The sequence below is a fragment of the Schistocerca piceifrons genome, chromosome 3 (assembly GCF_021461385.2).
Source record: "Schistocerca piceifrons isolate TAMUIC-IGC-003096 chromosome 3, iqSchPice1.1, whole genome shotgun sequence".
Classification (NCBI taxonomy): Eukaryota; Metazoa; Arthropoda; class Insecta; order Orthoptera; family Acrididae; genus Schistocerca; species Schistocerca piceifrons.
Window position 1 is genome coordinate 198,052,982 of NC_060140.1, and position 26,467 is coordinate 198,079,448.

Here is a 26,467-nt window from a genome sequence, read left to right on the forward strand (position 1 = left end):
GGATACCACAATGGACGATAGTAGTGTGGGTAGTGGCCTGTAAGGTAATGGATGAGAAATCAATGGAAAAATTTTTTTAATGGTGTATTTGCAAGAAATTTGATAAATTCAGTAATTAATAAAACTATCTGTTAAATTTAATTAAATATCTCCTTTTCCATACGAGCACAAAATTTTAAAAGTCAAGCTTCCTGTAAATGATGAACCAACAACATGATCAACAATAGTTGAGGGCATCGATACATAAAAATAAGTTTATTTACTGCTTCACCTCCTGCTGTTCAATAGTTTTGAACACAATGCAATAGATGCGTCATTTTTGAGAAATTTTCAGTTACAGCTAAATTCTTCACATTTATATATCTATCTTTATATTTATATATCTGTTTTCGTGATTCAATGAGTGCAGGAGCGCTACAATCGATACGATATGCTATTCTAGTGGCATCACCTACTTCGGAATGTTTAGACATTTCTTGCTGCTTTCGTAACTGATATATTTTTTTACTTTCTGGCTGAGCTTTACTCAGTTCCTGTTTTTGTAAGATTTAGTATGTTAGCCGGCCGTAGTGGACGTGCGGTTCTGGGCGCTACAGTCTGGAGCCGAGCGACCGCAACGGTTGCAGCTTCGAATCCTGCCTCGGGCATGGATGTGTGTGATGTCCTTAGGTTATTAGGTTTAATTAGTTCTAAGTTCTGGGCGACTGATGACCTTAGAAGTTAGGTCGCATAGTGCTGAGAACCATTTGAACCATTTATTATGTTAGGTTTTGCCTTTAAATCTTCTGATGTGTGTCATTCTCAACTTCGAAATTACATAATAAGTGCATATGCAGAGTATCAGCCAGTGCATGCAACCATTGTGTTCTCCATATATCATCTGTATCAATTATATTACAAAGCAGCGCCTTATTCTGTCCAAGTGGCTTAAAAGAAAGACATATTAGGTTAAGTGTATGGTTCAGGAGAATACGACGTTAGATGTTAGGGTCTACTTTCACCCTCTCGAATTAGGGGTCGTATCTTACCTAACCCTCTACTCCTCTTGTAACAGCTTGACTTTGGATCCTCTTCGAAAATAATTACAACGACCCATCCTCGACAATCCCTTTACCAAATATAACTTCACACGAAAACCATGTATCGTTCCCCTTACATCAAACTGAATTATAGTGCCTAGGAAGGCTCCGTGCTCGGATCACTAGACAAACAATCAAACCAGTCGTACTAATGAGTTTTATTACAAAAAGAAAATCATAATACTTAACTTCCGCAATTACACAGATGTGTCGCAAGCAAAGGGCGACATATGAAATAATAAATCATCTTCTGTACAAACATTCCCAAGTTTGTTGCATAGAGAGTGAAGGTGAAGTCACTAAAGTTGATGCTGCTATAGAACTCGTTAATCTTGAAGCTGCTATTGAACTGGACCGTCACCTGCTGGGCGCGCCGCTAATGTCCTCTTCACAAAGGGGCCGCTGCTGTCTCGTTGTCTTCCTGGAGAGAGGTCGGTGAGTGTGGGATTGGCTGACGCTTTCTCACAGCCATCTCTTCTCTATCGTTCCCGAATGGCGTACCAGTGCTTGACTTTACGCCGTAACCTGAATTTTACTCCGTATGTTTTCGTCAATGTACGTGAAATCTCAGTTCTTATCCGATCTTACTCCCTGGTGGTCCTAAAAAACACCCACACTCATCACTGGCACCAACTGCTGAATCAGTTTCAGGCAAGAATTGAAGTGCCACATCTCACATTATCCAGAAATTCAAAGAACAGTGTATTTATTTTTTCTTGCACAACTTATTTAGATAAAAAGATTTGGAGGTATTCTAATAGTACAGAATATTGCAACTCGTCTCATTATTGCCAAAAATAATTATTTACAAATTTGAAAATAAATAATTTATTAAGAATGCGTGCGTATTGTGTATTGAACCGGGGACCTAGAGACGATGGTAGAGGCTTCATCACGCCGGAGCCCTCAGTGGTTGACAACCCCACAACAGGCCACAGCAGTCCACCGCCTCACCACCGCCCCACACTGAACCCAGGGTTATTGTGCGATTCGGCCCCCAGTCGATCCCCCCCCCCCCCTACCCCCCCGGGAACGTCCCATACCAGACGAATGTAACCCCAAATGTTTGATGTTTGCGTGAGAGTTCAAAAATGGTGCAAATGGCTCTGAGCACTATGGGACTTAATAGCTGAGATCATCAGTCCCCTAGAACTTAGAACTACTAAATCCTAACTAAGCTAAGGACATCACACACATCCATGCCCGAGGTAGGATTTAAACCTGCGACCGTAGCGGTCGCGCAGTTCCCGACTGAAGCGCCTAGAACCACTCGGCGACTCCGGCCGGCCGTGGTACAGTAATTATGGTGTACACGTACGTGGAGACCGAGTTTACGCAGCAATCGCCGACATAGTGTAACTGAGGCAGAATAAGTGGAACCAGTCCGCGTTCGCCGAGGCAGATGGAAAACCGCCTTAAAAACCATCCAAAGACTGGCTGGCGCACTGGACCTTGGCACCGCCGGGCAGATACTTGCTGAGGACCGGCACGCCTTCCGCTACAGTCTGGAACCGCGAGACCGCTACGGTCGCAGGTTAGAATTCTGCCTCGGGCATGGATGAGTGTGATGTCCTTAGGTTAGTTAGGTTTAAGTAGTTCCAAGTTCTAGGCGACTGATGCCCTCAGTAGTTAAGTCGCATAGTGCTCAGAGCCATTTTGAACCAGCACGCCTTCCCTCTCGGCAAGCAGCGGGTTAGACCGCGCGGCTAGCCGGGCGGGCATTTAGAAGGTCCTAGGCGCCAAAGCAGCGAACACACTGGTACTAAGTACCAGTAATATAATTGTTGTTGGAGGTGTCACTAAGCCTAGAACATTAGAGGGGGGTAAATGTTATCTTGTTACTAAATACTTAAATTTTATTACTCCATATTTTATACAGAGGAAGTCATAATGTATAGTTTATGCACTGTTACAATTACAAAGCCCCAAATGGTATGCTACATACAAAACAATTATAAAATGTTCTGTTCTAAACCATGAACTGACAATACCTGATTGACAGGAGCCGCGAACTCTTACCACCTGCACTCCGACATTTTTCGAGCTTTCAGTATTCTGTGGTAAGTACTGAGGAACTACGTTTTATTTGTGGCAATGCAACTGCAGAAGTGTTGTTAACTAGTAGACATGTGGTCAACAAAAAAATTCTATATCTTCTAAATTTCTGACAAGAGAATGATAGACTAAAATTAGAGAAAAAATTCTCACTATTGACCTCTGCTTCTTATACATCATCGTTCTTGGGATCAGATGTTGCGAACCTTACTTTAGAGCTCCTTGTGCTGTTGAGGAAGAAATGGTAACATCTTCAACAGGGTTTTCTGTTTTGCAACGGATAAACATGTTTTGAGTTTCAAATGAAATAAGACACATAATGTATAGACAATGGTCTTTCCTTTTTTCAATACACTGACTTTTCCCATTTTTCTATTTGAGAATAAGAACTTTTAATAGATATATGAGATAGACGAGTGACGGCCACGTTCCAAAGTGCTTAATATCTTCTCTTACAATTAAGGAGCTACCAAATCGTAGATTTGCATTTATAAAGAAGTCGGGTCGTAGTGTGATAATCGCAAATTGCTTCCTTTTGGTGTTTATATTCAGACCTAGATTACTTCTTTAATCTCCTAGTATACCGACAAGATGTTGAGGATCATGCAACTGGTGGCCGAGCGGTTCTAGGGGCTACAGTCTAGAACCGCGTGACCACTACGGTCGCAGGTTCGAATCCTGCCTCGGGCATGGATTTGTGTGATGTCCTTAGGTTAGTTAAGTTTAAGTTGTTCCAAGTTCTAGTGGACTGATGACATCAGAAGTTAAGTTCCATAGTGCTCAGAGCCATTTGAACCATTTTTTGATCATGCAACTGGCTGACAATTGTAGAATTTCAGTTTGCCCTCTGAATCTTTCTTAGTGTTATGTTTTAATCAAATATTCTTGGTTTGCAAACAGGTTCACTTCGAATAAAACACTCGAGCTTTCGATAGCTATTTCCATCGTCATCAGGAGCTAAAATCACTCACTACCGGGGTTGGCATAGTGTTGTACTTATACAGATGTAATGCAGCCTCTTGAACCTTCCAGAGAGCGTCGGAGAAAAGCGTTCGCAGAAGGTAAGCTGAGCAGCTCCTAGTAGCTCGTGTTACTTGACATAGGAACGACGTTCGTAGCGACGCAGGAGTGACACTTTCAAACGTGGCGGTGGCCCTTCCGCGGCGGAACGAAGCTGCTAAGAGTTGGCCATCTCGTCTTCTGCGCTTGGTCTCTCTGGCCCTATCTGGAAGGTTTCGGACGCTGGCATTACAAGTAGAACACTGTGCTAGCCCGGGCAGTCAGTAATTTTAACTCCAGATGACGGTGGCGGACATAGCTATCGAAAGCTCGAGTGTTTTATTTGAAGTGAAGTGGTTTGTAAACAGACAAAGCCGACCGAAGTGGCCGAGCGGTTCTAGGCGCTACAGTGTGGAACCGCGTGACCGCAACGGTCGCAGGTTCGAATCCTACCTTGGGCATGGATGTGTGTGATGTCCTTAGGTTAGTTAGGTTTAAGTAGTTCTAAGTCTAGGGAACTGATGACCTCAGAAGTAAAGTCGCATAGTGCTCCGAGCCATTTGAACACATTAAACCGACAAGATTTTGTTGAAAAATTTCCATTTGCTCGTTCAGAAATGGCTCTGAGCACTATGCGACTTAACTTCTGAGGTCATCAGTCGCCTAGAACTTACAAGGGAACCTCCTCATCGCACCCCCCTCAGATTTAGTTATAACTTGGCACAGTGGATCGGCCTTGATAAACTGAATACAGATCAATTGAGAAAACAGGAAGAAGTTGTGTGGAACTGTGAAAAAATAAGCAAAATATACAAACTGATCATCAGTCTTGGCCACATAGGCAACATAAAGGAAAACGTGAGCTCAGGAGCGCCGTGGTCCCGTGGTAGAGTGAGCAGCTGCAGAAGGAGAGGTCCTTGGTTCAAGTCGTCCCACGAGTGAAAATTTTACTTTCTTTATTTTTGCATAGTTATTATCTGTCCGTTCGTTCATTGACGTCTCTGTTCACTGTAATAAGTTTAGTGTCTGTGTTTTGCGACCGCATCGCAAAACCGTGCGATTAGTAGGCGAAAGGACGTGCCTCTCCAATAGGAAACGAAAACATTTGATCGCAAGGTCATAGGTCAACCGATTCCTCCACAGGAAAACACATCTGATATATTCTATACGACACTGGTGACGGCATGTACGTCACATGACAGGAATATGTTGTCGTCCCACCTAACTTGTACACTTGGCGAATGGGTAAAAAGATTCTTCTACCTTGCCCGATTTAGGTTTTCTTGTGGATGTGATATTCGCTCCCAAAAAAGTGATGAAAACATAAGAGTTTGTCACATAAACTGAAAATAAAAAATTAAAGTTTTCACTCGATGGAAGATTTGAACCAAGGACCTTTCGTTCCGCAGCTGCTCACGTTATCACGAGACCACGGCGCTGCTCCAGTTCCAACGTCCTTAATGTTGCATATCTTGCCTTGAACTACTCAGTTTGTATGTTTTGCTTATTTTTTCATAGTTCCACACAACTTCTTCCTGTTTTCTCAATTGATCTGTGTTCAGTTTTTCAAGGCCTATCCATTGTGCCAACTTATAACTAAATCTGAGGGGGGTGCGATGGGGAGGTTCCCTTGTCAGAACTAATTAAACCTAACTAACCTAAGGACATCACACACATACACGCCCGAGGCAGGATTCGAACCTGCGACCGTAGCGGTCACGCGGTTCCAGACTGTAGCGCCTTTAACCGCACGGCCACACCGGCCGGCTATTTGCTCGTTAATTAGCACTAAAGCGAAGAGAAATTTTAAGTCATTAATGCTACTCCCAGAATTTTGGATTTTATACTACAGTTCCCTTGTCTATAGAGTTTTAAGACCACTTGCAGAAGAATTTTTGGAGCTAGGAACGAGACTATGCACGTTGTTAGGATAGGACTTTTGTCCTTTTTCATGCTTTTTATATTTTTGCGTCATCTTTCTGCTTTTGAAACTGTGAGCGCTAATCCAATGCGCTAATTTCCGGGCCTCGCTTTTGACGCGCGCGGTCGCCATTGGCGCGGCGTTACGCGTCGCCCGCTTTCAACGCGCTGTTTGCCGCTAGCAAGTGTTCGGCCGGCAGCTGAAACATGCGGCGCGCGAGAGCCGTTGGTTTAGTCGAGAGCACACAGACCGGCGTGTTTACTGCCATACTCGAAGCGCCGCGATCCGCTCGGCCTGTCGGACAATTCAATAGCCCGCCTGCTTGTTCAGCAATGCCCCACAAACATCCCGCCGGCAATGTCGCGGCTACCGCTACGCGGCCGCCAAACTCCTGACTGAACGCCGTCAGCGCCAGCTCCGCCGCCGCAAACTTTCCCAGAATCGGAGTACACAAAGAGTTGAGCAAACTTTTCGGGCCGTAAACGAAGTGGTCCACTTTCTGACAGCCTTGCCTTCATCGGATGCCTCAATCTCCTTCGACTGGCTGCAACAGACACCCGACCACAAAAAAAGTGAGGATTCTCCTTCTGACAGATACTCACATCCTTACACAGAGTCCACGATTACGATGTCTTGAAAACTACCCTCGATTCTAAACAGAAAGTAATCTCAACAAAAGTAAATATGCCCTAAAAGAGACAGCTTCATTAACCAGAATAAACACAGGGAGACACCGTTACAACGACAAACTGTTTTGGGACGGATTCTTCGAACAAATTTTATTAGAGAAATGTCACCCAAATATAGATATACTACTAATCAATCTATACACTCTGTCTAACAAAGAAAAGGGGCAACAGAGGACAACGAAACGAACGAATATTTGTAATAAATATAGGCCTGGAAACTAGAGGTTCGCTGGACCAAAACTAAGCTTCGGTAGTTTTGGTACACTACATAAATGACATAGTAAATAGTAGGATTAACGGTAGTACTAGTAGGGAAAGAAACAAAAATTAGTATGCAGCAGAGAAAATAAGAGCCGTCGTCTTCTCTTTGATTTTTTGTTTGTTTGGTTCGATGTTTTGCACATAATGAGAATCGCACATCATTCAGTTTTAATCCATTGTGTATTTTATAACCTTACAGAACATAAATTATGTTTTATAATTAATAAAATTTAGCTGCTGGTGTTACTTCTGCCAGTTTATGCAACCAAACCAATTACTCTTGGTGCAAGTACAGTTTACATACACGGCCGCGATGTTCGAGCGGTTCTAGGCGCTTCAGTCCGGAACCGGACGACTCCTGCGGTCGCAGGTTCGAATCCTGTGTCTGACATGGATGTGTGTGATGTCCTTAGGTTATTTAGGTTTAAGTAGTTCTAGGTTCTAGGAGACTGATGACCTCAGATATTAGGTCCCATACTGCTCAGAGCCCGTTGAACCAATTTTTAGTTTACATGCATAAATATAAGGAATTATCTGTAATTATAGTTGTTGCTTTATACTCAGTAGAATTTCTTCATTACGATCAAAGGCAAGAATTTCCTGTTATTACTGATAAATGCGAAAGTTGTTTATGGACAAAATATAGGTTGGACAGAGTTTGGTGTATTTTCGTTATGCACTTTTTATTTTCCCTTTTTGTTGAAGAATGTTTTACAGCGCTATATGATAAATCTGTATTGTTTTCTTTACTTTTACTACAACATTCCTCTGTTTCACACCCCAAATTAATAATTTCCGAACAAATTTTGAATCAAACTTCGACTATTTCATATTTGTCATGAATACTGCTTGTTCTGAAGTAACAGACGGGAGGATAAAAGATTTGTCATGAATACTGTTTATTCTGAAGGAACACACAGGAGGATAACTACGTAGGAAAAAAATATTCCTTATGCTACCTGCCCCTTTATGTATCCTCACCCAGTTTCTAGATAGTTCACCGCTTCTGAATTGTAGGGCAATTTAGTAAGACACTGATCGCATACATAAAGAAAGCGATCATTACATGGTAACGCCCGACAGGTATGCAACACATCACATGTACAAGTAATGCGGGCACGACCTTAGCTCACCAAAGCTACTAGGAAAACTAGCGTAATCTACGCTTACTTGTGGTAGTCTATGCTAGCCTACGGTAGTTCTACAACTCTTGTCGAAAGCAGTGTTTTCTCCTGTATGACGTAGGCACAACTGCAGTCTGCGAACGGTGCAACACTGTTACACTGTTAAGGTTTAACACTGAAAGTGAGGGGTAAATTACAAAGTGCTGAAAAGACCTTATTTAATATTATCATCATTATGGATGCCTAAGTACTGGTGTATAGTGTTTAGACAAGTGTTTCGGTCGTGGCCTGCTAATACTATGGCCATTCAGGTACTCCGACTTGAATCCAGTGGTTTTTCTTTTGTGTGAGTATATTTAAAAGCTTTGGTATATTCCAGCCATGTTGATAGCAACGCTGAACTCGGGAAAAAGCATTGTCCATGGTTGTCAGTGCATTCAGAACACACCTGGGATTTTTGAAAGTGTATGAGAATAGACGGGGAGATGTGCTGGAGCATGCCTTCATATGAACTGTAGCCATGCAGAACATTCGCTGTAATGAGATTTTCCTCAGGTGCAAGTCTGGGATTTGGGCCCTAGGGAACTTTGTCGTATCGGGGAAATCATTGGTTTCTGAATCAATATTCATTAGAATTATTTGATTGTTTCTTTGTCTTCTGCTCACATCCTTCATTTGTGTCTATAAATAGACAATCACCTTGTATATGACGAACAAAAAGTAAGGATATCAGATGAAATAACAGACGCAACTGTTTCTGGGAGTGCGCTTAGACACTGTTTTTCAACTAATAACTTTAATACCTATTTAGATAAATTGGTTGGAAATTGATTCCAACAAAACGTATTTTTACGAGACACTCAAGATCAGTAAAAGTGAAAATTCGTTATTTGACGGAAAAAGGTGAAAACTTTCGATCGCTAGGATGCAAAATAAGCAGTAACATGACATTTAATCAAGACAGCAATACAAGGACGCCTACTGCAAGAGAAATGTTTTAGAGAAGGCGACGTATTTTCAATGGCCCATTAAATAGATAATTAAAGAAAAGAAAATGAGTTTAGTGTTTTGTATTGAGTGTTGCCAGGGATGGTTTAGACTGATGGACACTGCTATGAAGAGAGGATAAATGAGTAGAAACTTTGATATGTGCATTTAGAGAAGAATGAAATGTGTGCAAAGGACAGATAAAATAAAAAAAAATGAGGTTATGCTACGCAGGGTGATTGAGAAAGACAAATAATGGAGACAGTTTAGAGGAGAAAAATAAATTGTCTAAAACATCATGAAGGCAAATGCATCACATGCAGCTAGGAAAATGATTGTGGACAGCCAGGAGTATAGCACGCCACAATGATCCTGCTCCTCATCTCATCACCACCTTCATCCTCCTCATCTCCTCATTATCATCGTCATCCTCCTCATCACAGTCACCAAAACCATCCTCATGCTCCTCATCAGTGTAACTATCACCAGCCTCATGCTCCTCATCACCATCCTCATCCCACTCATCACCGTCACTATCACCAACCTCACTCTCCTCATCAACATAACCATCACCACCCTCATCTACAACACCACCCTCATCCTCCTCATCACCAGCACCACCATTGCCATCCTCATACTCCTCCTCATCATCAGCATCACCACCAAAGACTTTAGATGATATTCGCTATTTTTTCCGACAGATGGAACTTATTGTCAAAGATTCCACTGATATAAATTATGCAGCGTCGCTCTGTGATGAGATACTTTGCCAATGGTACCAATAAAACGCTGTGAGAAGCACTGCAGTAATGTCTATATACCTAGAGTGAGGACATTGGGCTTGTACCATAGAACCTAGTGAGTGGTGGAAAATAAAACCGGCCCACAAGATATATTTAAGAATGAGACGGAAGTCACCTTTGTTACTGAACAGGAGAACTGCCAATCACATAAAATTCTGGAAACCGCGCTTTCGATCCACCAATCAGTTGCTGTCACATGTCTGCGCTTGCGCGTCTCCCACATTCTCTGTCCCAGTGACCTCGCAGAGTCATTACGTTTGAGAGAGTGTGAGGAACAGGAGTCTTTAGTGACCAGTTGAACAGAACACAAAGTAGTGCTCATGGTAAAACAGCGCTTGTTCGTTGTGAAGTGTTGCACGAAGCGCAATTTATGGAAACAGTGTGATGAACTTTCCGTGAGAGAATTTTGAGACTGGAAGAGTTCTTGCAAAACCTACAGCAAAATCTGCAATAGAAAACATGCTATCGAAATGGCACGAAGTGGTATCTGAGGGCAATAAAAAGTAGCTATCCGAGAAGAGTTCGAACGCCAGAAAACATTGCAAAAAGGGGCCAGTTTTATTTTATTCGCCGCGTATTTCGGAAATCAGTTTCTAACAGTCTGTACCTGAGTGAGTATTATTTACGTATTTTTTATTCTAAACTCCATGTCATCGATTCCAAAGGAAACTGAAGCAGACACCCGTGACGCCAGCACAATATTGCAGTATTTCATTATGACACCCCCACATAATCCGGTAAATTTCTTTCTCCTTATAACCTACGAATTTCACATCATCTCATGTGATTTTATTGTTGTAAACGGTAACGGAAAATTTAGTAGTCCGTTTTTATCGTTACTGTTTATTTTCTGCAGGAAATTGAGAGGTATTTGCAACGCTGTTCTGTTATCTGTCGCCTTGTGTATGCAGTTTTAATTCAAAATACACCTCAATCAGTACAGATAAGTGCACATAATCATCCTATAATCTCCGATATCTAATACCCTCTTGAGAGAAATACATCGTCGTATTTGCAGTCTGTGTTTTTACGACGGTGTGTTGCAACATAAATGCTGGTAGATAATGCGTCACTTCGGATACTGAGTTTGTTAAATTGTTATTTTCCTTTTTCAATACTACTTAATGACTGCTTGCTTAGACCATTCGTAATTTCAATCATCACCAGTGGCGTGTCTGAGATAATAATGCCAACTTTGTACAACAGGCATTTGCGTTGTTGCGATATTTGATCACACCAGTTACAAGTACTTAAAAATTTGGCTAAAAATTAATTTATTGATTTTTACTGCATATCGTAGCACCAGTCCGCACGACAATGAAATGTACGACCGAAACATCAGTGGAATGAAGCTGAAGGAATTGTCTCTGATCAGCCGGTTAAAGTGCGAATAACACTAGAGATTTGAAATGACACAGCAGAACTGTAATCCTTATTTGCTCTAGTTTTAAAACCGTTCATTTCCTTCATCTCCAAAAAGTGGAGACATATGGTGCCACAGACTCACTTTGGCGGAAAATCAGAAACTATTTTGTTTTCCGTCCCAATGAAACTTCGCGAGAGCCACATTGTATTTAGGCAAGCAGCGAAATACGACGATCTGCGAGCGGCACGCTCAGACACATGCAGTTTGGATAGGTATCTCTGAGTGTATATCTGCAGTGAGAATTTACGCCTCCTTCAACGATAACATGTTGCACACTGAGAAACTGTTCCCACCACGATGTAAAATATGGCACGTAATTCGGCATCGCCTCCCGTTACCAACGGTCCGCTTTCAGGCACCGTGCAGATCGTATGAGTATTAAAGCTGTTTGTGGAGATGCCAGTTTTCACCGTTTCTTTGCTCTCGGTGCACCAGTAATTTCTTCGTGGAGAAAAAGATGTGTCACGTTGAAGAAGGTCTTATCTCTAATCGTAAGTTAGCAATCGCTCAGGGCAGAAGTTCCCATATTTATGTATTTCATGTGCTGCTGCAACATAGCGATACAGTCTGTGTAACTTGTGCTACGTAGCCACACCACATTCACAGTGAATACCGCAAACTCCTGCTACATACTGAGAGTGTAGTAAAGAAAGCAAATGAGAAATTTGGAAAGGGAATTAAATTTGATGGAGAATAAACAAAGTATTTGAAGTTTGCCTGTGACACTGTAATTCTGTAAGAGACAGCAAAGGACTTCGTTGAGTAGTGGAATGGAATGAATACTGTCTTGAAAGAAGTTTATAAGATGAACATCAACAAAAGTAAAACAACAGTAATGGAATGCAGTAGATTTAGATCAGATGATGTTTAGACAATCAGATTAGGAAATGGGACATTAAAAGCACGAGATTAGTTTCACTATTTGGGCACGAAAATAACTGCAGTAGAGAGCATATAAAAGGCAGACTGCGCATAGCAGGACAGCGTTCCTGAAAAGAGGAATTCGTTAATATCGAATATAAATTTATATATTAAGAAGTCTTTTCGAAGATATTTGTGTGGAGTATAGCTCCGTTTGGAAGTGAAACGCGAAATGTGGCCGATAAGCAGTTCACAAAGAACAGAATAGAAATTTTTGACACGTGATGGCATAGGAGAATGCTGATGACTAGATAGGGAAAACGAATAACTGATGAGAAGGTACTGAATGAAACTTGGAAAAAAAACCTGTCCAAAATTTGACTGAAATGAGGGATCGATTGATAAGAAACATGCGGAGGCATCAAGGATTCATAAATTTGATCACATAAGAGGTGTGTATGTTAACTGGTGCCAAAGGAAGTCAAGTGCAGGAAGCAGGTTCAAATGAATGTTGGTTGGAGCAGTTACTTGGAGGTCAAGAGGTTTGCACAGTACGCACAATCGTTGAGGACTTCCTGTAACCAGTCTTCGCACGCCAGAACGACAACATGAACAAAATGCTATGGGTGGTGCTGAAATTACAATTTACCAAAATGAAGATGAGCTCAGAAATTGCACGTATCATGTGACAAATCCTACATGGAAACATTAAAGCAAAAGACATTTTCAGGACTATCGAAGAACAGCATACAATTAGAAGAAAGACGCTAACTGGCACAGAATCAATTACACAAATGCCATACTTTGACTGTCTGAAACGTGATTTGAGCTACTGCCCAAAAATGCACAATGGAAGCCATAATCTTTCACTACGGCTACAGTCATCAAGGCATCCACAATGCTGAGAAGATGTAATGGACGTTCTCGACCAATTTTCATAAATACAGAACTTGAGGCCGTTACGAGTGAGATTTCCAATGCACCAGATAAACAATGGATTATTGGACGTCGCACTATGTTTGCAGGATGTTGTTTTGACTTTGCTGTTCTTGTGTGTACTGATGTTGGATGAAGTAATTCGATGATTGTAGCTATAATAGTGGGAAGTCATGTAGATTTTGGTTGCCTTGTAGCTTACGAAGATAGGAGTATTACAGCATCGAAGACATTTGAGATATCAGAAAAAAGATGGTAATTTCTGGAGAAATAGGGAATAAAAAAAGAGAGATGCGCGCACGCACATATACACACACACATACACATACACACACACACACACACACACACACACACACACACACACACACACTGGATAGCACATTCCAAATCCAGCCCCAAGCCTGAAGTGACTCTCGTACAGGTAACCATCAGTTTACGAGGAACAATGTCTTGCCTATGACTAGAGAAGCTAGATATAATATCAGCTAGATTCTATGTTTAATTAAATCGAAATCATCTGGGCAGTGAACACTAAACTTTCGTTTCTTTCCTGAGATCATTAGGGAAGCAAAGACAACACGAGTGTTTGAACCACCGCGCGGTCGCACTTTTTGGGATTCGGATGCAGCTGGTAAGTCCTCCTATAAACACATCAAAGTGACATTAAGTTGTCGAAAAACAGTAGTACGGCCATGTTTTGACGCAGGTGCCATCTGGCGTGGGGCAGATAGAACTGCGTACGGCTGCTGGATACTCGACGGGCGAACAATGGACGAAAAGAGGTCCAGTCGGGTTGGTGGTAGCGGGTTGGGAGAGGGGTGAGAGGGTAGCACGATCGTTACGCATTTCCGGCACGTCTTCGTCAAGGCCAGGAGAGTCTTCAGAGCCGCTTTCTCCTCCTGTGTCTGCAGCAAGGCTGCCGCTCTTCCGAAGCTCATATCACTCTACCAAGAAAAAAGCATTCGTTCTTCTCCCACGGGTTTTCTTATGTCTGCAATGTAGTCACCACGAAAATACGAAACAATCTGAACATACTGGCTAGGGCTTTCCTTTTTCCTTTCAGCACCACGATACCTAACGCCGAATCGCTCAGGAATATGTTTTTTACATATTTAATCCCTTGAGGTTAAGTGCTACTTGATAGCAGATGCAAATACAGGGTGTTTAGAAAGTTGCTGCGAAGTTACAACGTAACTCCATGGGTTACTATACGAATCTGAATCTGCTTAATTTTATTGTAAAACATCATCTGTACGCGTAATTGTGATATTCTTTGCCGTTATTTCAGTTTTTAAGCCGCAAAGTGTGACTGCGACGCACTACTGATTTTGCTGCTCTCCAAAGAACAACGTCTGGTGAGTAATTTCCACCGACCGAAGGGGTCATAAGATTTTTGAGATGACATGTCCCACAAAAAGCTTCCAGAAGGTGCATAGTGATGTGTGTACTGTAGCGTCATTTAGCTGAAACCATGGGTAGTTGACGTCTTCAACATTTGCAGTCCTGTCTTCCTCAGTTGCGTGTAATATTACGGTGTATTGTTACTTTTTAAGTTGACCGTCTAATTACAACTGAATGAAATACAATTTTCGTGCCATACGCGTTTCGCCTTTATTCTCTGCAAGACATCTTAAGTGGCAGGTTCTGTGGATGATTTTGCTACCTGTTGTGTTTTAGATCCAGTTTTGGCGCTGTTGTTCTTTTTATAACTGCCATTTGGGTTTTAGCGTTCCACACTTCATAGCATCAAAATAAGTTTTGAGTTCCTAGTGCTGTGAAGTGTGGAAAACAAAAATCCGAATAGCAATTATAAGAAGAAAAGCAGCTTCAGAAGCGGAACTAAAACACAACATTTCGAAAATCTTCCATGAAACCTGCCACTGAAAATGTCTTGTAGAGAAGAAAGACTAAACTCGTATGACACAAAAACCACGTTTCATTCAGCTGTAGTTAGACGGTCAAGAAGTAAAAATAAACAATATACAGTAACACGGGTACTTGATTTTGTCTTCCTTTAGCTGGACAATGAAGTCGCATTCAGTTAACCGATAACGTTCACTTTTCAACTTTTCTTCAAAAAATGAAGTTCCAATGATGCGACGTCTGGATATTGCTGCCTATGTCCTAATTTTTTGATCGTGCGATAGAGCTTCAAGCACAGCACGAGGGCATGATCTACGAGTGGGTTAGCTACAAACGGAAAGCTATGAGGCTGGAAAAACAGTAAAATAAACAGCCGCGGCAACTCCAGACAGCAGTGAAGTTTGACCTGAATCTGTATATTTATATCCGCCTATACATATTTCAGATTAAAGTCCATGTCACGTTTCTCTGCCTGTGTGTTAAGGTTAATCTCAGGGCTTACAGTAGGGATTTTGATACATCTTCATTAAATTTTGTTCGTCCGGTTGTAGATACGTAGTGCTACAGGGCAGGTTGCTAATCTTATCCAATAAACATCTCTTCGCCTTTACTGGCAGTACTCCATCAAGCATCGTCAAGTGAAAGTACTTAGATATCTTCTTACCATTTGTCGATTATTTTCCGAACTCTGTTTCTCCCGTATGTGACTCAATTTAAGAAAACTTAAAAATGTTCATGTCACGTAATACGTTGGTATTCCGTGACAATCTATTTAGTTTACAAGGTAGTAATTCGAATACACAACAAAGACAGTACGGGTGTTTAGAAACATGATGCAAACACTAAAGTTTACGCTAACTGAAGCATTCTGACTATCAATAAATCTCGATTTCATTTAACTGACCCAGGCATATTATACGTTGTAAATCTCACTTGAATTTTATTGTCTGGAGGAAATTTGTTTCATTCATTAGGATTGTACATTCTTGAATTTGCTGAGTGGGAAAAATAAAAGTAGCTCGAAAAATATTCTTGCACCTTTAAGGTAGGCAACGCACATTGGAAAAATACTGCCAGTCTTAAGGAGCAAAAAGTATTTTTCGGGTAACTTTTATTTTTCCCGCCCCATACCACTTATTATTTGGTGTACGGTAATGAAATTTTATGGATATGTTGTGGCAAGTTTGTCAGACCAGGGCTCTAACCAGTATGTCCATCTTTTCACCAATAATTTCTTTAATCTTTAGTCCATTTGTACCCGTGTCTTGGCCTGACCTCGACTTTCATTGTCGCTGATGGTCCATTTACAATTTACACACGCGACTGCCATACGTCCTCTCACAGGGTACTTGGAATCAGCACCAGTACGGAAACGAAGTGGACGGAGGACCGTGGATTATTTTGCAACACGGACTTTGTGTGAAATGAATTACATGCACTGAAATCGAATTTACATGTTCAGTATGTGAGGGTGGTTTACACTGATTTATAATAGTTTCTACGCCATAGATCTCTTCATTTCGTTTCGTACTTACTTACATACATATTAATTTACCCGGCATTCTTCAACCTTCAGTACCATTTGCCGGTCTTCCAGTAGCTCTCGAGCTGTTTCCAGTTTGATTCAACATCCCGATGTCGTAGGTGTTTTATGACTTCCATCATTCATCATTCCTGGATCTGTCAAGCGGATGTTTCTGCTGAGGTCTTCCTAGAACGACTGCTTTGGCTTCACGGTATTCAGGCTTTCTATCCACATATCCTGTTCATAGATGCTACCTAATTTTCATTTTCTGCACAATTGTTGTGAAAGTCGTTTGCTGTTAAGCACAAAAATGGCTCTGAGCACTATGGGAGATAACATCTGAGGTCATCAGTCCTCTGGAACTTAGAACTACTTAAACCTAACTAACCTAAGGACATCACACACATCCACACCCGAGGCAGGATTCGAACCTGCTACCGTAGTGTTAAGCACAGCTGGTGTCATATATAAGTGCGTATGTCATAGGCAGTGCTCTGTCTCAAATAATCTTAAGGCATCTGGGTGTCTGTTGGAGCAGTGAATACTTTGAGTCATGTCTTAGCAAGTCGTCTGAGCACTGGCGAAACGCAGGCAGTACGAACCACTATCGACAGTATCAGTTGGAAGGGCGCATCGTTCGCAGGCAAAATGTCACTTTCGACTGAACTCTCTCTCCTTTTATGAAACGGACTTTATGATAGACGTTGGTGAGATGCTTGATCCCTGACATTCTTGCACTACATGGACATAATTGTACGTTATGTGGTTGTCCAATGTATGGAATATTAGCTTACCATACACGAGATGCGTTCCAGCCGCATTTAACTTGAGCAATCTCAGGCCTTTGTTCGGATCCACAGTTTCGTCAGAATACGTGGGAAACAATCTCCAGTTTTATTTAGTCGCTCGAGGTTGTAAGGTGCTTACCTTTTTGCTTTTCCAATAAAAAGTAATATTTCGGGAGTTAATGTCAAAATGGGATGACGCTGTTTATCGGTTGCTTAGGGATGGTCATGTAACGACACGCGGTTTGCTGGATGAGATTGGTGTACGAAACATAAAATTTTGTCACAGAATGAAATTTTCACTCTGCAGCGGAGTGTGCGCTGGTATGAAACTTCCTGGCAGATTAAAACTGTGTGCTGGACCGGGACCCAAAATCAGAACCTTTGCCTTTCCCGGGCAAGTGCTTCACCGACTGAGCTGCCCAAGCATGACTCACGACCCGTCCACACAGCTTTAATTTTTCCAGTACCTCGTCTCTTACCTTCCAACCTTCGCAGAAGCTCTTCTGCGAACTTTGCAGAACTAGCACTCCTGGAAGAAAACAAAGGTCCCGAGTTCGAGTCCCAGTCCAGCACACTGTTTTAATCCGTCAGGAAGATCACAAAATTTTGTATTCACTTACAGAACAATTTTTTAAGTATGAACAGAACTTGGAACTATCATGAACTTATTTTTCACTTTTTTGGTCTTTGTTCAAGATAGCTTTTACACGTTCCACATCTCCACGTTTGTTCACCTAAGAACTACATTCCCTTCATCAAGGTTCAGCACTGAAGATATGTCTACTTTAAATGAAATTTTCAGTTACGCAGGTACGTTTGTGTTACTACTGAACTGAAATGCACACAATTCTGCGGATCGAGGATTCACAGTAATATTCTGTAATCACACTAGCTCAGATCACTTCAGCTTATTATGTATTGTGATGTTTCCTGACAGTTTGGAGATAAGCGATCTATGAATGTTAAATGATATTGGATTCTTATAAACAATACCTTGCTATTCAAGATCGCAAAAAATGTTTATAGTCATTGATACCTAGTTCCAGCTAAAACATGTAGCCATCTTCAGATCTGGAATTTAACAGAGAATTGCATATAAAGGAGAGAAGTGTGATATCATCCGTCATTATGACAACGATTACTCAAAGCCAGTACATACGAAACGAGACAAAACCATTGTACGTGGTAGTAGTGGATTTGTCCCCTAATTTATGAGAAGCGCTCTTCATATGTGGCTACTAGATGATACATTGCTTTTGTACAAGAGGTTACAATGGTGTGATTTTAACGTTCGCAGTGTTGTAATGACACAGTGAGTCATATTTTATATTCGGATTGTAAATTGTTTTGGTGATTTTTCTATAAATGTTCATCAGACAGTAATGTGAAAGTAAGTGGGGATGTGAACGCTATTAAGCACAAGCACGTATTCCACCGATTGCAATGTGTCTTCCAGCGACCTGGTGATTGTACACAGCAATATTTGTCTTATTCGATATGAACTGACCTTACATAATATTTGTCATAGTAACACTACTCCCCATCACGTGTCATTTTATAAAATTTCAGACCTGAAGATGGCTAGCTGGTTTTACAGAGACTAGTTATCAATGATCGTAAATAGATTTTGGGATCTCGACTATTAAAAGATTATGTATAAGAATAGAATATCTTTTATTATTAAGTGTTGTTCGACACACAGTAAAAAACCATATGCATCGCACTAATTAAATCTACCAGGTGTAATACATACGTTTGTAAATGGAGTTGCTATATGAGATCTCTTGGAAGCATTTTGGTTTCAGTATTGTCTAGGTTTCACCACTCTTAAATATTCCATTTCCTTATTCCTGTATGCTACCAGAAAGTTCTTACCATTACCAGATTTATAAACAAAGTTAGGCAGATCACGTTTATTCACATACTGTGCCACATTTTACAGAGGGTGATTCAATTGGCTCTACCTAACGAAAATAAGAATGAGGATTTGTCATGAGTTGCACGGTATTTTTGGACCAAGATATAGTTTACTTCTGCCATGCTTATGAATTGCCTCCAGTCTTTCTTTGTGTAATTGGGGATGTGGTCATACATTTTTGGATACTTTTATGAGTTTATTTCGTTTATAATACTTATTCTTAAGTAAATGGTTGTATTACGAAGTGTGTTTTACTATCGAAAACAACGGAATTAACAGGAGCCAACGAAATATTCGAAGTGTGTGTAACAGCTTTCCTGTATATAATCCAATGAAAAGATTAATATGTGACTCATCGTATTAATGTGATAACCAAGTTTCATAAGCAAAATTTGTCCAATAGGTATAAGATGTCTTCGTATACTTTAACAGATACTATGTGACGTCTGGGCAATGTGTTATATTAGTTGCCGGCCGCGGTGGTCTAGCGGTTAAGGCGCTCAGTCCGGAAACGCGCGACTGCTACGGTCGCAGGTTCGAATCCTGCCTCGGGCATGGATGTGTGTGATGTCCTTAGGTTGGTTAGGTTTAAGTAGTTCTAAGTTCTAGGGGACTGATGACCACAGATGTTAAGTCCCGTAGTGCTCAGAGCCATTGGAACCATTTGTTACATTAGTTACATAAACAAAATTTGTATAATAGACCTGAGGAGTCTTCGTGTAGCCTATTTTATCAATTATTCTCCTACATTTTGACCATGTGTTTCACATATCCAGAGGAAACTGAGCAGCAACATTGTTCTGCCATGTGCGGTTGCATAAAATGATATCGGTAAGGGTAGCTGAATCACTACTGTACAAAGGTACAATCTTTAAAGAGTTTCAGGACATTAACAACCAAGGCCGTATTTTATTATGAAAGCACAGTCTAAAGTATGAAGGCTTTCCATTGGTTACTGTACATTTTCGTACAGTTGCAGACTCATCCTTTTCTCTAGCACTCTGCACCTCTTACTGGGCCAAAATGGTTTCTTCATTTCTGTGCGTTTAAGTCATTTTATTTATAACCCTAAATGTTGTTTCAAGATAGACCACAGGTGTGCAGTAATAGAACTGATGATGCATGGTAGGAGGTGGTCTTGAAAGACATGCAAAGCTTCCAGGGTGTAGATTTTATGTTTCCCGACCTCAGAATGAATGCCAGCGACGACATCTGACAGTAATGGTAGAATAACCATTACTGCGGTGCACCCTGGCTTAGAGAAGCAAGTTGTAAAAGCTGCCGCGGAGGGCGTTGCTTTCATTAACGCGCAGTTCTCATTCCGCAGACAGCTCTTTGAAAAGGCGGAGCACGTAAACCACAACGTCGGGCGCAAGGTGAAGCGTCGGACCGAACAAACTGGGCGCACAGCGACTAAAGCCACAAAAATCCCCGCGCACTGAATCAGCTTCGCAGAAACAACGTCAAAAGTGAAAACGCTGCCGCCGCGAACGGACAAAGAGGTATTGTAGTCAGTACTTTGGCGCTAATTCCGCTATGTAATCTGATAAAAATGCGCGAACCTTTTTTCGAAAGCTCACGGCTCCGCTTTCATAAAGCGACACTTTTGTCCGCATAACCCGCTACAAACGTGCGTACGTACGAGCATGCGTGTGGAGAGCGGCTATGTAATCGCGAACAAGTCATTGAATGGTAAATTTGGTGCCACGTATCTGCTCCCTGACATTTTAACCTGTTTTAATGTTGTGATGATGATGATGATGATGATCGTCATCATCATCATCATCATCATCGTCTCTCACATCCATTTCTCAATAAAAGCGGTTTGTAAACTTTTACATGCATTAAATACCTCAGTTGAACGCATTCATGAAGCTCCAACATGGTTCAAATGGCTCTGAGCACTATGGGACTTAACATCTATGGTCATCAGTCCCCTAGAACTTAGAACCACTTAAACCTAACCAACCCAAGGACATCACACAACACCCAGTCATCACGAGGCAGAGAAAGCTCCAACATGGTTTTCAATGTCTACGCACGTCCCATTACACCGTCGTACCCTTTCTTTCGTGTCTGTTGGCATTCAGTGAAGAACTGCCTTGGTCCATGTATCCTATACATTATATGATCAAAGTATCCGAACATCTATTGTGATGACATGAACTCTGATAGGCATAATTTCAATGAGGTGTCTTGTGGCTGTGGAAGAATGCTCTCGCTCTTTCGTCCTCAAGAGCCGAAACCAGAGAGGGTACTAATAGTGGAGTCTTGAGTGGTGTCGACGTTGTAATTCACCCCAAAGACGGTCCACTTGATTCAGGTAGGGGCGCGGGGCAAACCTGCCCATTCCAGGACTTTTATTGTTATTACCTCACAGATGCTGCTTTATGTCAGGGTGCATTTTCATGCTGGCACTAACGTCATTGTCTCCGAACAGTTCCTTTGTTGTAGCCAGTACGCAGTTCTGAAAACTGTGCCCGCATCATTCTGAATTTAGTGTTTTCTTAAGCGCAATAAGGGCACCACAACATATCCAGGACAAACACCCTCATGCTCCAACACCACAGCCTCTGTAGTTCGGTTTGTCAGTATACTATGGCTAACGTAATCCACGCATTCACTTTCCCGTAGGACTGTCACAGGATACAATTTCATGCACCGTGTAATCAAAAGTATCCGGACATCCACAAAAACATACGTTTTTCATCATTAGGTGCTTTGTGCTGCCACCTACTGCCAGCTACCTCATATCAGCGACCTCAGTAGTCATTAGAGATCGTGAGGGAGCAGAATGGGGCGCTCCGCGTAACTCACAGACTTCGAACGTGGTCAGGTGATCGGGTGTCACTTGTGTCACTCGTCTTTACGCAAGATTTCCACATTCCTAAATATTCCTAGGTCCACTGTTTCCGATGTGGTAGTGAAGTGGAAACGTGAAGGGACACGTACATCACAAAAGCGTACAGGCTGACCTCGTCTGTTGACGGACAGAGACCGTCAACGTTGAAGAGGGTCGTAATGCGTAATAGGCAGACATCTCTCCAGACCTTCACACAGGAATTCTGAACTGCATCAGGATCCACTGCAAGTACAGTAACAGTTAGGCGGGAGGTGAGAAAACTTGGATTTCATGGTCGAGCGGCTGCTCATAAGTCACACATCACGCCGGTAAATGCCAGACGACGCCTCGCTTGGTGTAAGGAGCGTAAACACTGTACTCTTGAACAGTGGAATAACGTTGTGTGGAGTGACGAATCACAGTACACACTGAGGCAATCCGATGGCAGGGTGTGGGTATGGCGAATTCACGGTTAACGTCATGTGACGAATCACAGTACACACTGAGGCAATCCGATGGCAGGGTGTGGGTATGGCGAATTCACGGTTAACGTCATCTGCCAGCATGTGTGGTGCCAATAGTAAAATTCGGAGGCGGTGGTGTTATGGTGTGGTCATGTTTTTCATGGAGGGGGCTTGCAACCCTTGTCGTTTTGCGTGGCTCTATCACAGCACAGGCATACATTCATGTTTTAAGCACGTTCTTGTTTCCCACTGTTGAAGAGCAATTCGGGGATGGCGACTGCATCTTCCAGCACGATCGAGACCTGTTCATAATGCACGGCCTGAGTCGGAGTGATTACGCGACAATTACATTCCTCTAATGGACTGGCCTGCACAGAGTGCTGACCTGAATCCTACAGAATACCTTCGGCATGTTTTGGAACGTCGACTTCGTGCAAGGCCTCACTGACCGACATTGATACCTCTCCTCAGTGCAGCACTCCGTGAAGAATGGGCTGTCATTCCCCAAGAAACCTTCCTGCACGTTATTGATCGCGTACCTGCGAGAGTGGAAGCTGTCATCAAAGCAAAGGGTGGGCCAATACCATATTGAATTCCAGCATTACCGATGGAGGGCGTCACGAACTTGTAAGTCATTTTCAGTCAGGTGTCCGGACACTTTTGATCACATAGTCTATATCCCTCCAAAACTCTCGTTTCCAGCCATCCTTTGTCCAGTAGCGTCGATTTGTACACCACCTCAAGCGTAGTTTATCTCTGACTACAGAAATGTTTGGATTCTGAGGAGCTGTTCGACCACTGTAGCTCATTCTTTTTAACCCCTGGACTCGTGGTAGTACGTTGAACCCATGAGTAATTCCCTCGTTAGATCTCAAGCGATTTTTTACAACCGCCCTGCGAAATGCTCGATGGCTTCTGTCTGCCACTACTTGAGGTCTGCTAGGTCTTGGGTTCGCTGAGGTTGTTCTTTCACGTCTTCACTTCACAAACACGCAACCAACAGTCGTCTTGGGCAGCTGTAGGTGGATTTGTTACATCCAATGACTAGTCCACTTTCGAAGTCACTGAATTCTACTGAGCGACCCATCCTGCGGTTAGTGCTTCTCTAGTGACAGCGCCTGATCTCATACTGCTGGTCCAACATCTCGTTGCATGTAGTGGTTCATTCTTCATTACTTAAATGTGTCATGATGCTTTTGATCAGATAGCGTACACGCCTGGCTACATATACCGTTCACCTTTATTTCAGTAGCATCTCAGTCATAATTAATGTCTATCGTCCGTTTGCCTGGTGTAACTGTTACGTTCCTAGTATTCCTAAACAACACGTAAAATAATTTTTAAGTCGCAACGAAATAAATTTCGGGTGAACAGCCTGGTATGAGTGTGCATAGGACACAATATTTCGGCAATCGACACGTTGCCATCATCAGGTGCGCTGATGTACTGACCGGTGGTGGGCCGGCGCCATGTATATATAGGACAATCCCCCTCCTGCTCCTCCCTCAGGCCGGCAGCGGTGGACGTGCGGTTCTAGGCGCTACAGTCCGGAACCGCAGGACTGCTACGGTCGCAGGTTCGAATCCTGACTCGGGCATGGATGTGTGTGATGTCCTTAGGTTAGTTAGGTTTAAGTAGTTCTAAGTTCTAGGGGACTGATGACCTAAGATGTTAAGTCCCATAGTGCACAGAGCCATTTGAACCATTTGAACCTCCCTCAGGCGCTTCCTATGAGTCGGTGAGGTCCGCGCCCCGCGCGCGGTCCAGGTACAGCGTCCGTTCTCCCGCCGTCTGAGCGCCGCGTCCTAGGTCTTCTCGTTCAGGAGGGTCTGCCGGCATTGCTCCCGTTATTCTTCCCTCCTCCCCCGAAGTCGGTACACTCCGAGAAATATCCTTTTTCTTCTTAATCTGGGTGATCGCGCGTTCCCACGCTTTGCTAAGGATGTAACCACTGTCACGATTTAGTTGTGGGTCCCTTACTCTGATCTCTATGGCTTCTTTGATGACACAGTCCCAGCATTTGGAAGTCTGTGTCAGGACTTCGGTTTGGTCATAATCCATGCTGTGGATTCCTTCAGGCAATGCTAAGCGATTGCCGACTTACTGGGCAGTTGTAGTCTAGTGTGCCGTTGATGTTCTCGGCATCGGTCCTCAATGGTACGAATGGTCTGCCCTATGTATACAGTACCGCATTGGTAAGAATCACAATTTTTAAGTCATGTAGAACGTGGAGAATATCTGCTACAGTAACATAGTTGCCAGCGGAACATAATAAAGGAGGAACTTGTGAGAGTGATTTCGGGCGAAATCTGATATCTTCAGGTGGTAACCTTCTACATACAAATACAGACGCCTGTGCGCTTATAAAATTAACGCTAATATTTTTGCTGATATTTGAAATGGAAGCATTCAGATGTTCACATTATTAAGAGTTGACACTGACGTCCGACATAGAATTCAGCGTTTTTTAAGAGAAAAACGAACTACACAATTTAAACAGAAAGAAAGAGAACTTCACATATTACTTTATGACTTTGAATGTACATCTGCCTTGATTGTCTCCACAATCTAATTTTGATTTCCACGGGAACATGTTAAATAAGAGGTCACTTTCGACTACTACAAGTATCTCCCATAGCGGTGCCCATCTAAATGAATTCAACTTTAGACGAAATGATCTTCCGAACCAGTCGAAGATTTCCTGTATTTACAACCAAGTAATTCCACTGTCAGCAAACCAACATGGCCGCGCGGGATTAGCCGAGCGGTCTGAGGCGCTGCAGTCATGGAATGTGCGGATGTTCCCGGTGGAGGTTCGGGTCGTCCCTCAGGCATGGGTGTGTATGTTTGTCCATAAGATAATTTAGGTTAAGCAGTGTGTAAGCTTAGGGACTGATGACCTTAGCTGTTAAGTCCCTTCAGATTTCACACACATTTGAACATTTTTTTGAAACCAACATAATCGCCACTTTAATGCTCTCCGCAAAGGTAAGTCAGCAGACGCATCATTCACCGCAGCTTATAGAAATCATGTCACAATAGGTTCCACTTCATCCTTAAATGTCAATGATGCCATTAGTTTTCGTACATAAATTATGAATGCTACTGGAAAGTTTGACGTCTTATATTGCTTCCAAGTAAGAGGTATGTTGAGCCCGAAATATAATGATTTCATTCATTATACTAACACATACTTGAACTATGTTTCTAACAAAGTTTTTTCTTTTCTCATTTAACTCCATTACATAGTTCAAATATTCGTCAGTAATGAATCATGTGACAACAAGCGCATCTTTTCTTCATTGAGAATGGAGAACGCTTATTCGACGGAAACCATTATTTGTACATATTTCTTGTTCATGCTTTGCACTGTTCGGAAATGTTCACACGGTTCATGTCTTAATCATATCTTCATACCAGTCACAACAACAAACTTTTAATGTTTCTGGAACTCCAACAAAATAGAAAGCTCTAATGGTGTAGCACTGGCTGCTGATTACCACACTATCATTCTGAAACAAAGTAGTAATAATATTAATCGCACTGGTGTAATCAGTTCTATCAAGAATAGACGCAACGAGAGAGAACGCTCAGTACGAGCGTCACAGAATAATAACGTTTATGTTTTTCTATCACATCTCAATAATATTTACGTAAATTCCGTATAACTTGGAGCAGAGTCATTTAGGATGCTGGAGTTCTAGCAGCAGGATATCCATAAGCAGCTTTTTGATCATTTATCATTCTTCGACGCTATCAGCCGCTATAACGATCGGCTCTAAATATTCTGCAAGAAAGGCGTGGAAAAACGGGAATCGGGGTCGCGTTATCTAATGGTTTGCGTGTCGAATATTAAACTGACACTAATAATGACGAATCTCCGATATTCTCCAGTGGATGGCATGTTTTCGAGGGAAGAACAT

At 42.2% G+C, this 26,467-nt stretch overlaps 1 protein-coding gene across 1 annotated transcript in view; it reads right to left on the minus strand.

Moving 5' to 3' along the window:
* Nucleotides 1-26,467, minus strand: part of LOC124788511 (protein bfr2-like) — a 110,705-nt gene that overhangs the window by 34,296 nt on the left and 49,942 nt on the right. The window contains exon 2 of the mRNA XM_047255779.1: nucleotides 9,510-9,800. Coding sequence (XP_047111735.1) covers nucleotides 9,510-9,800 — 291 coding nt within the window. The remainder of the gene's footprint in view (nucleotides 1-9,509; nucleotides 9,801-26,467) is intronic.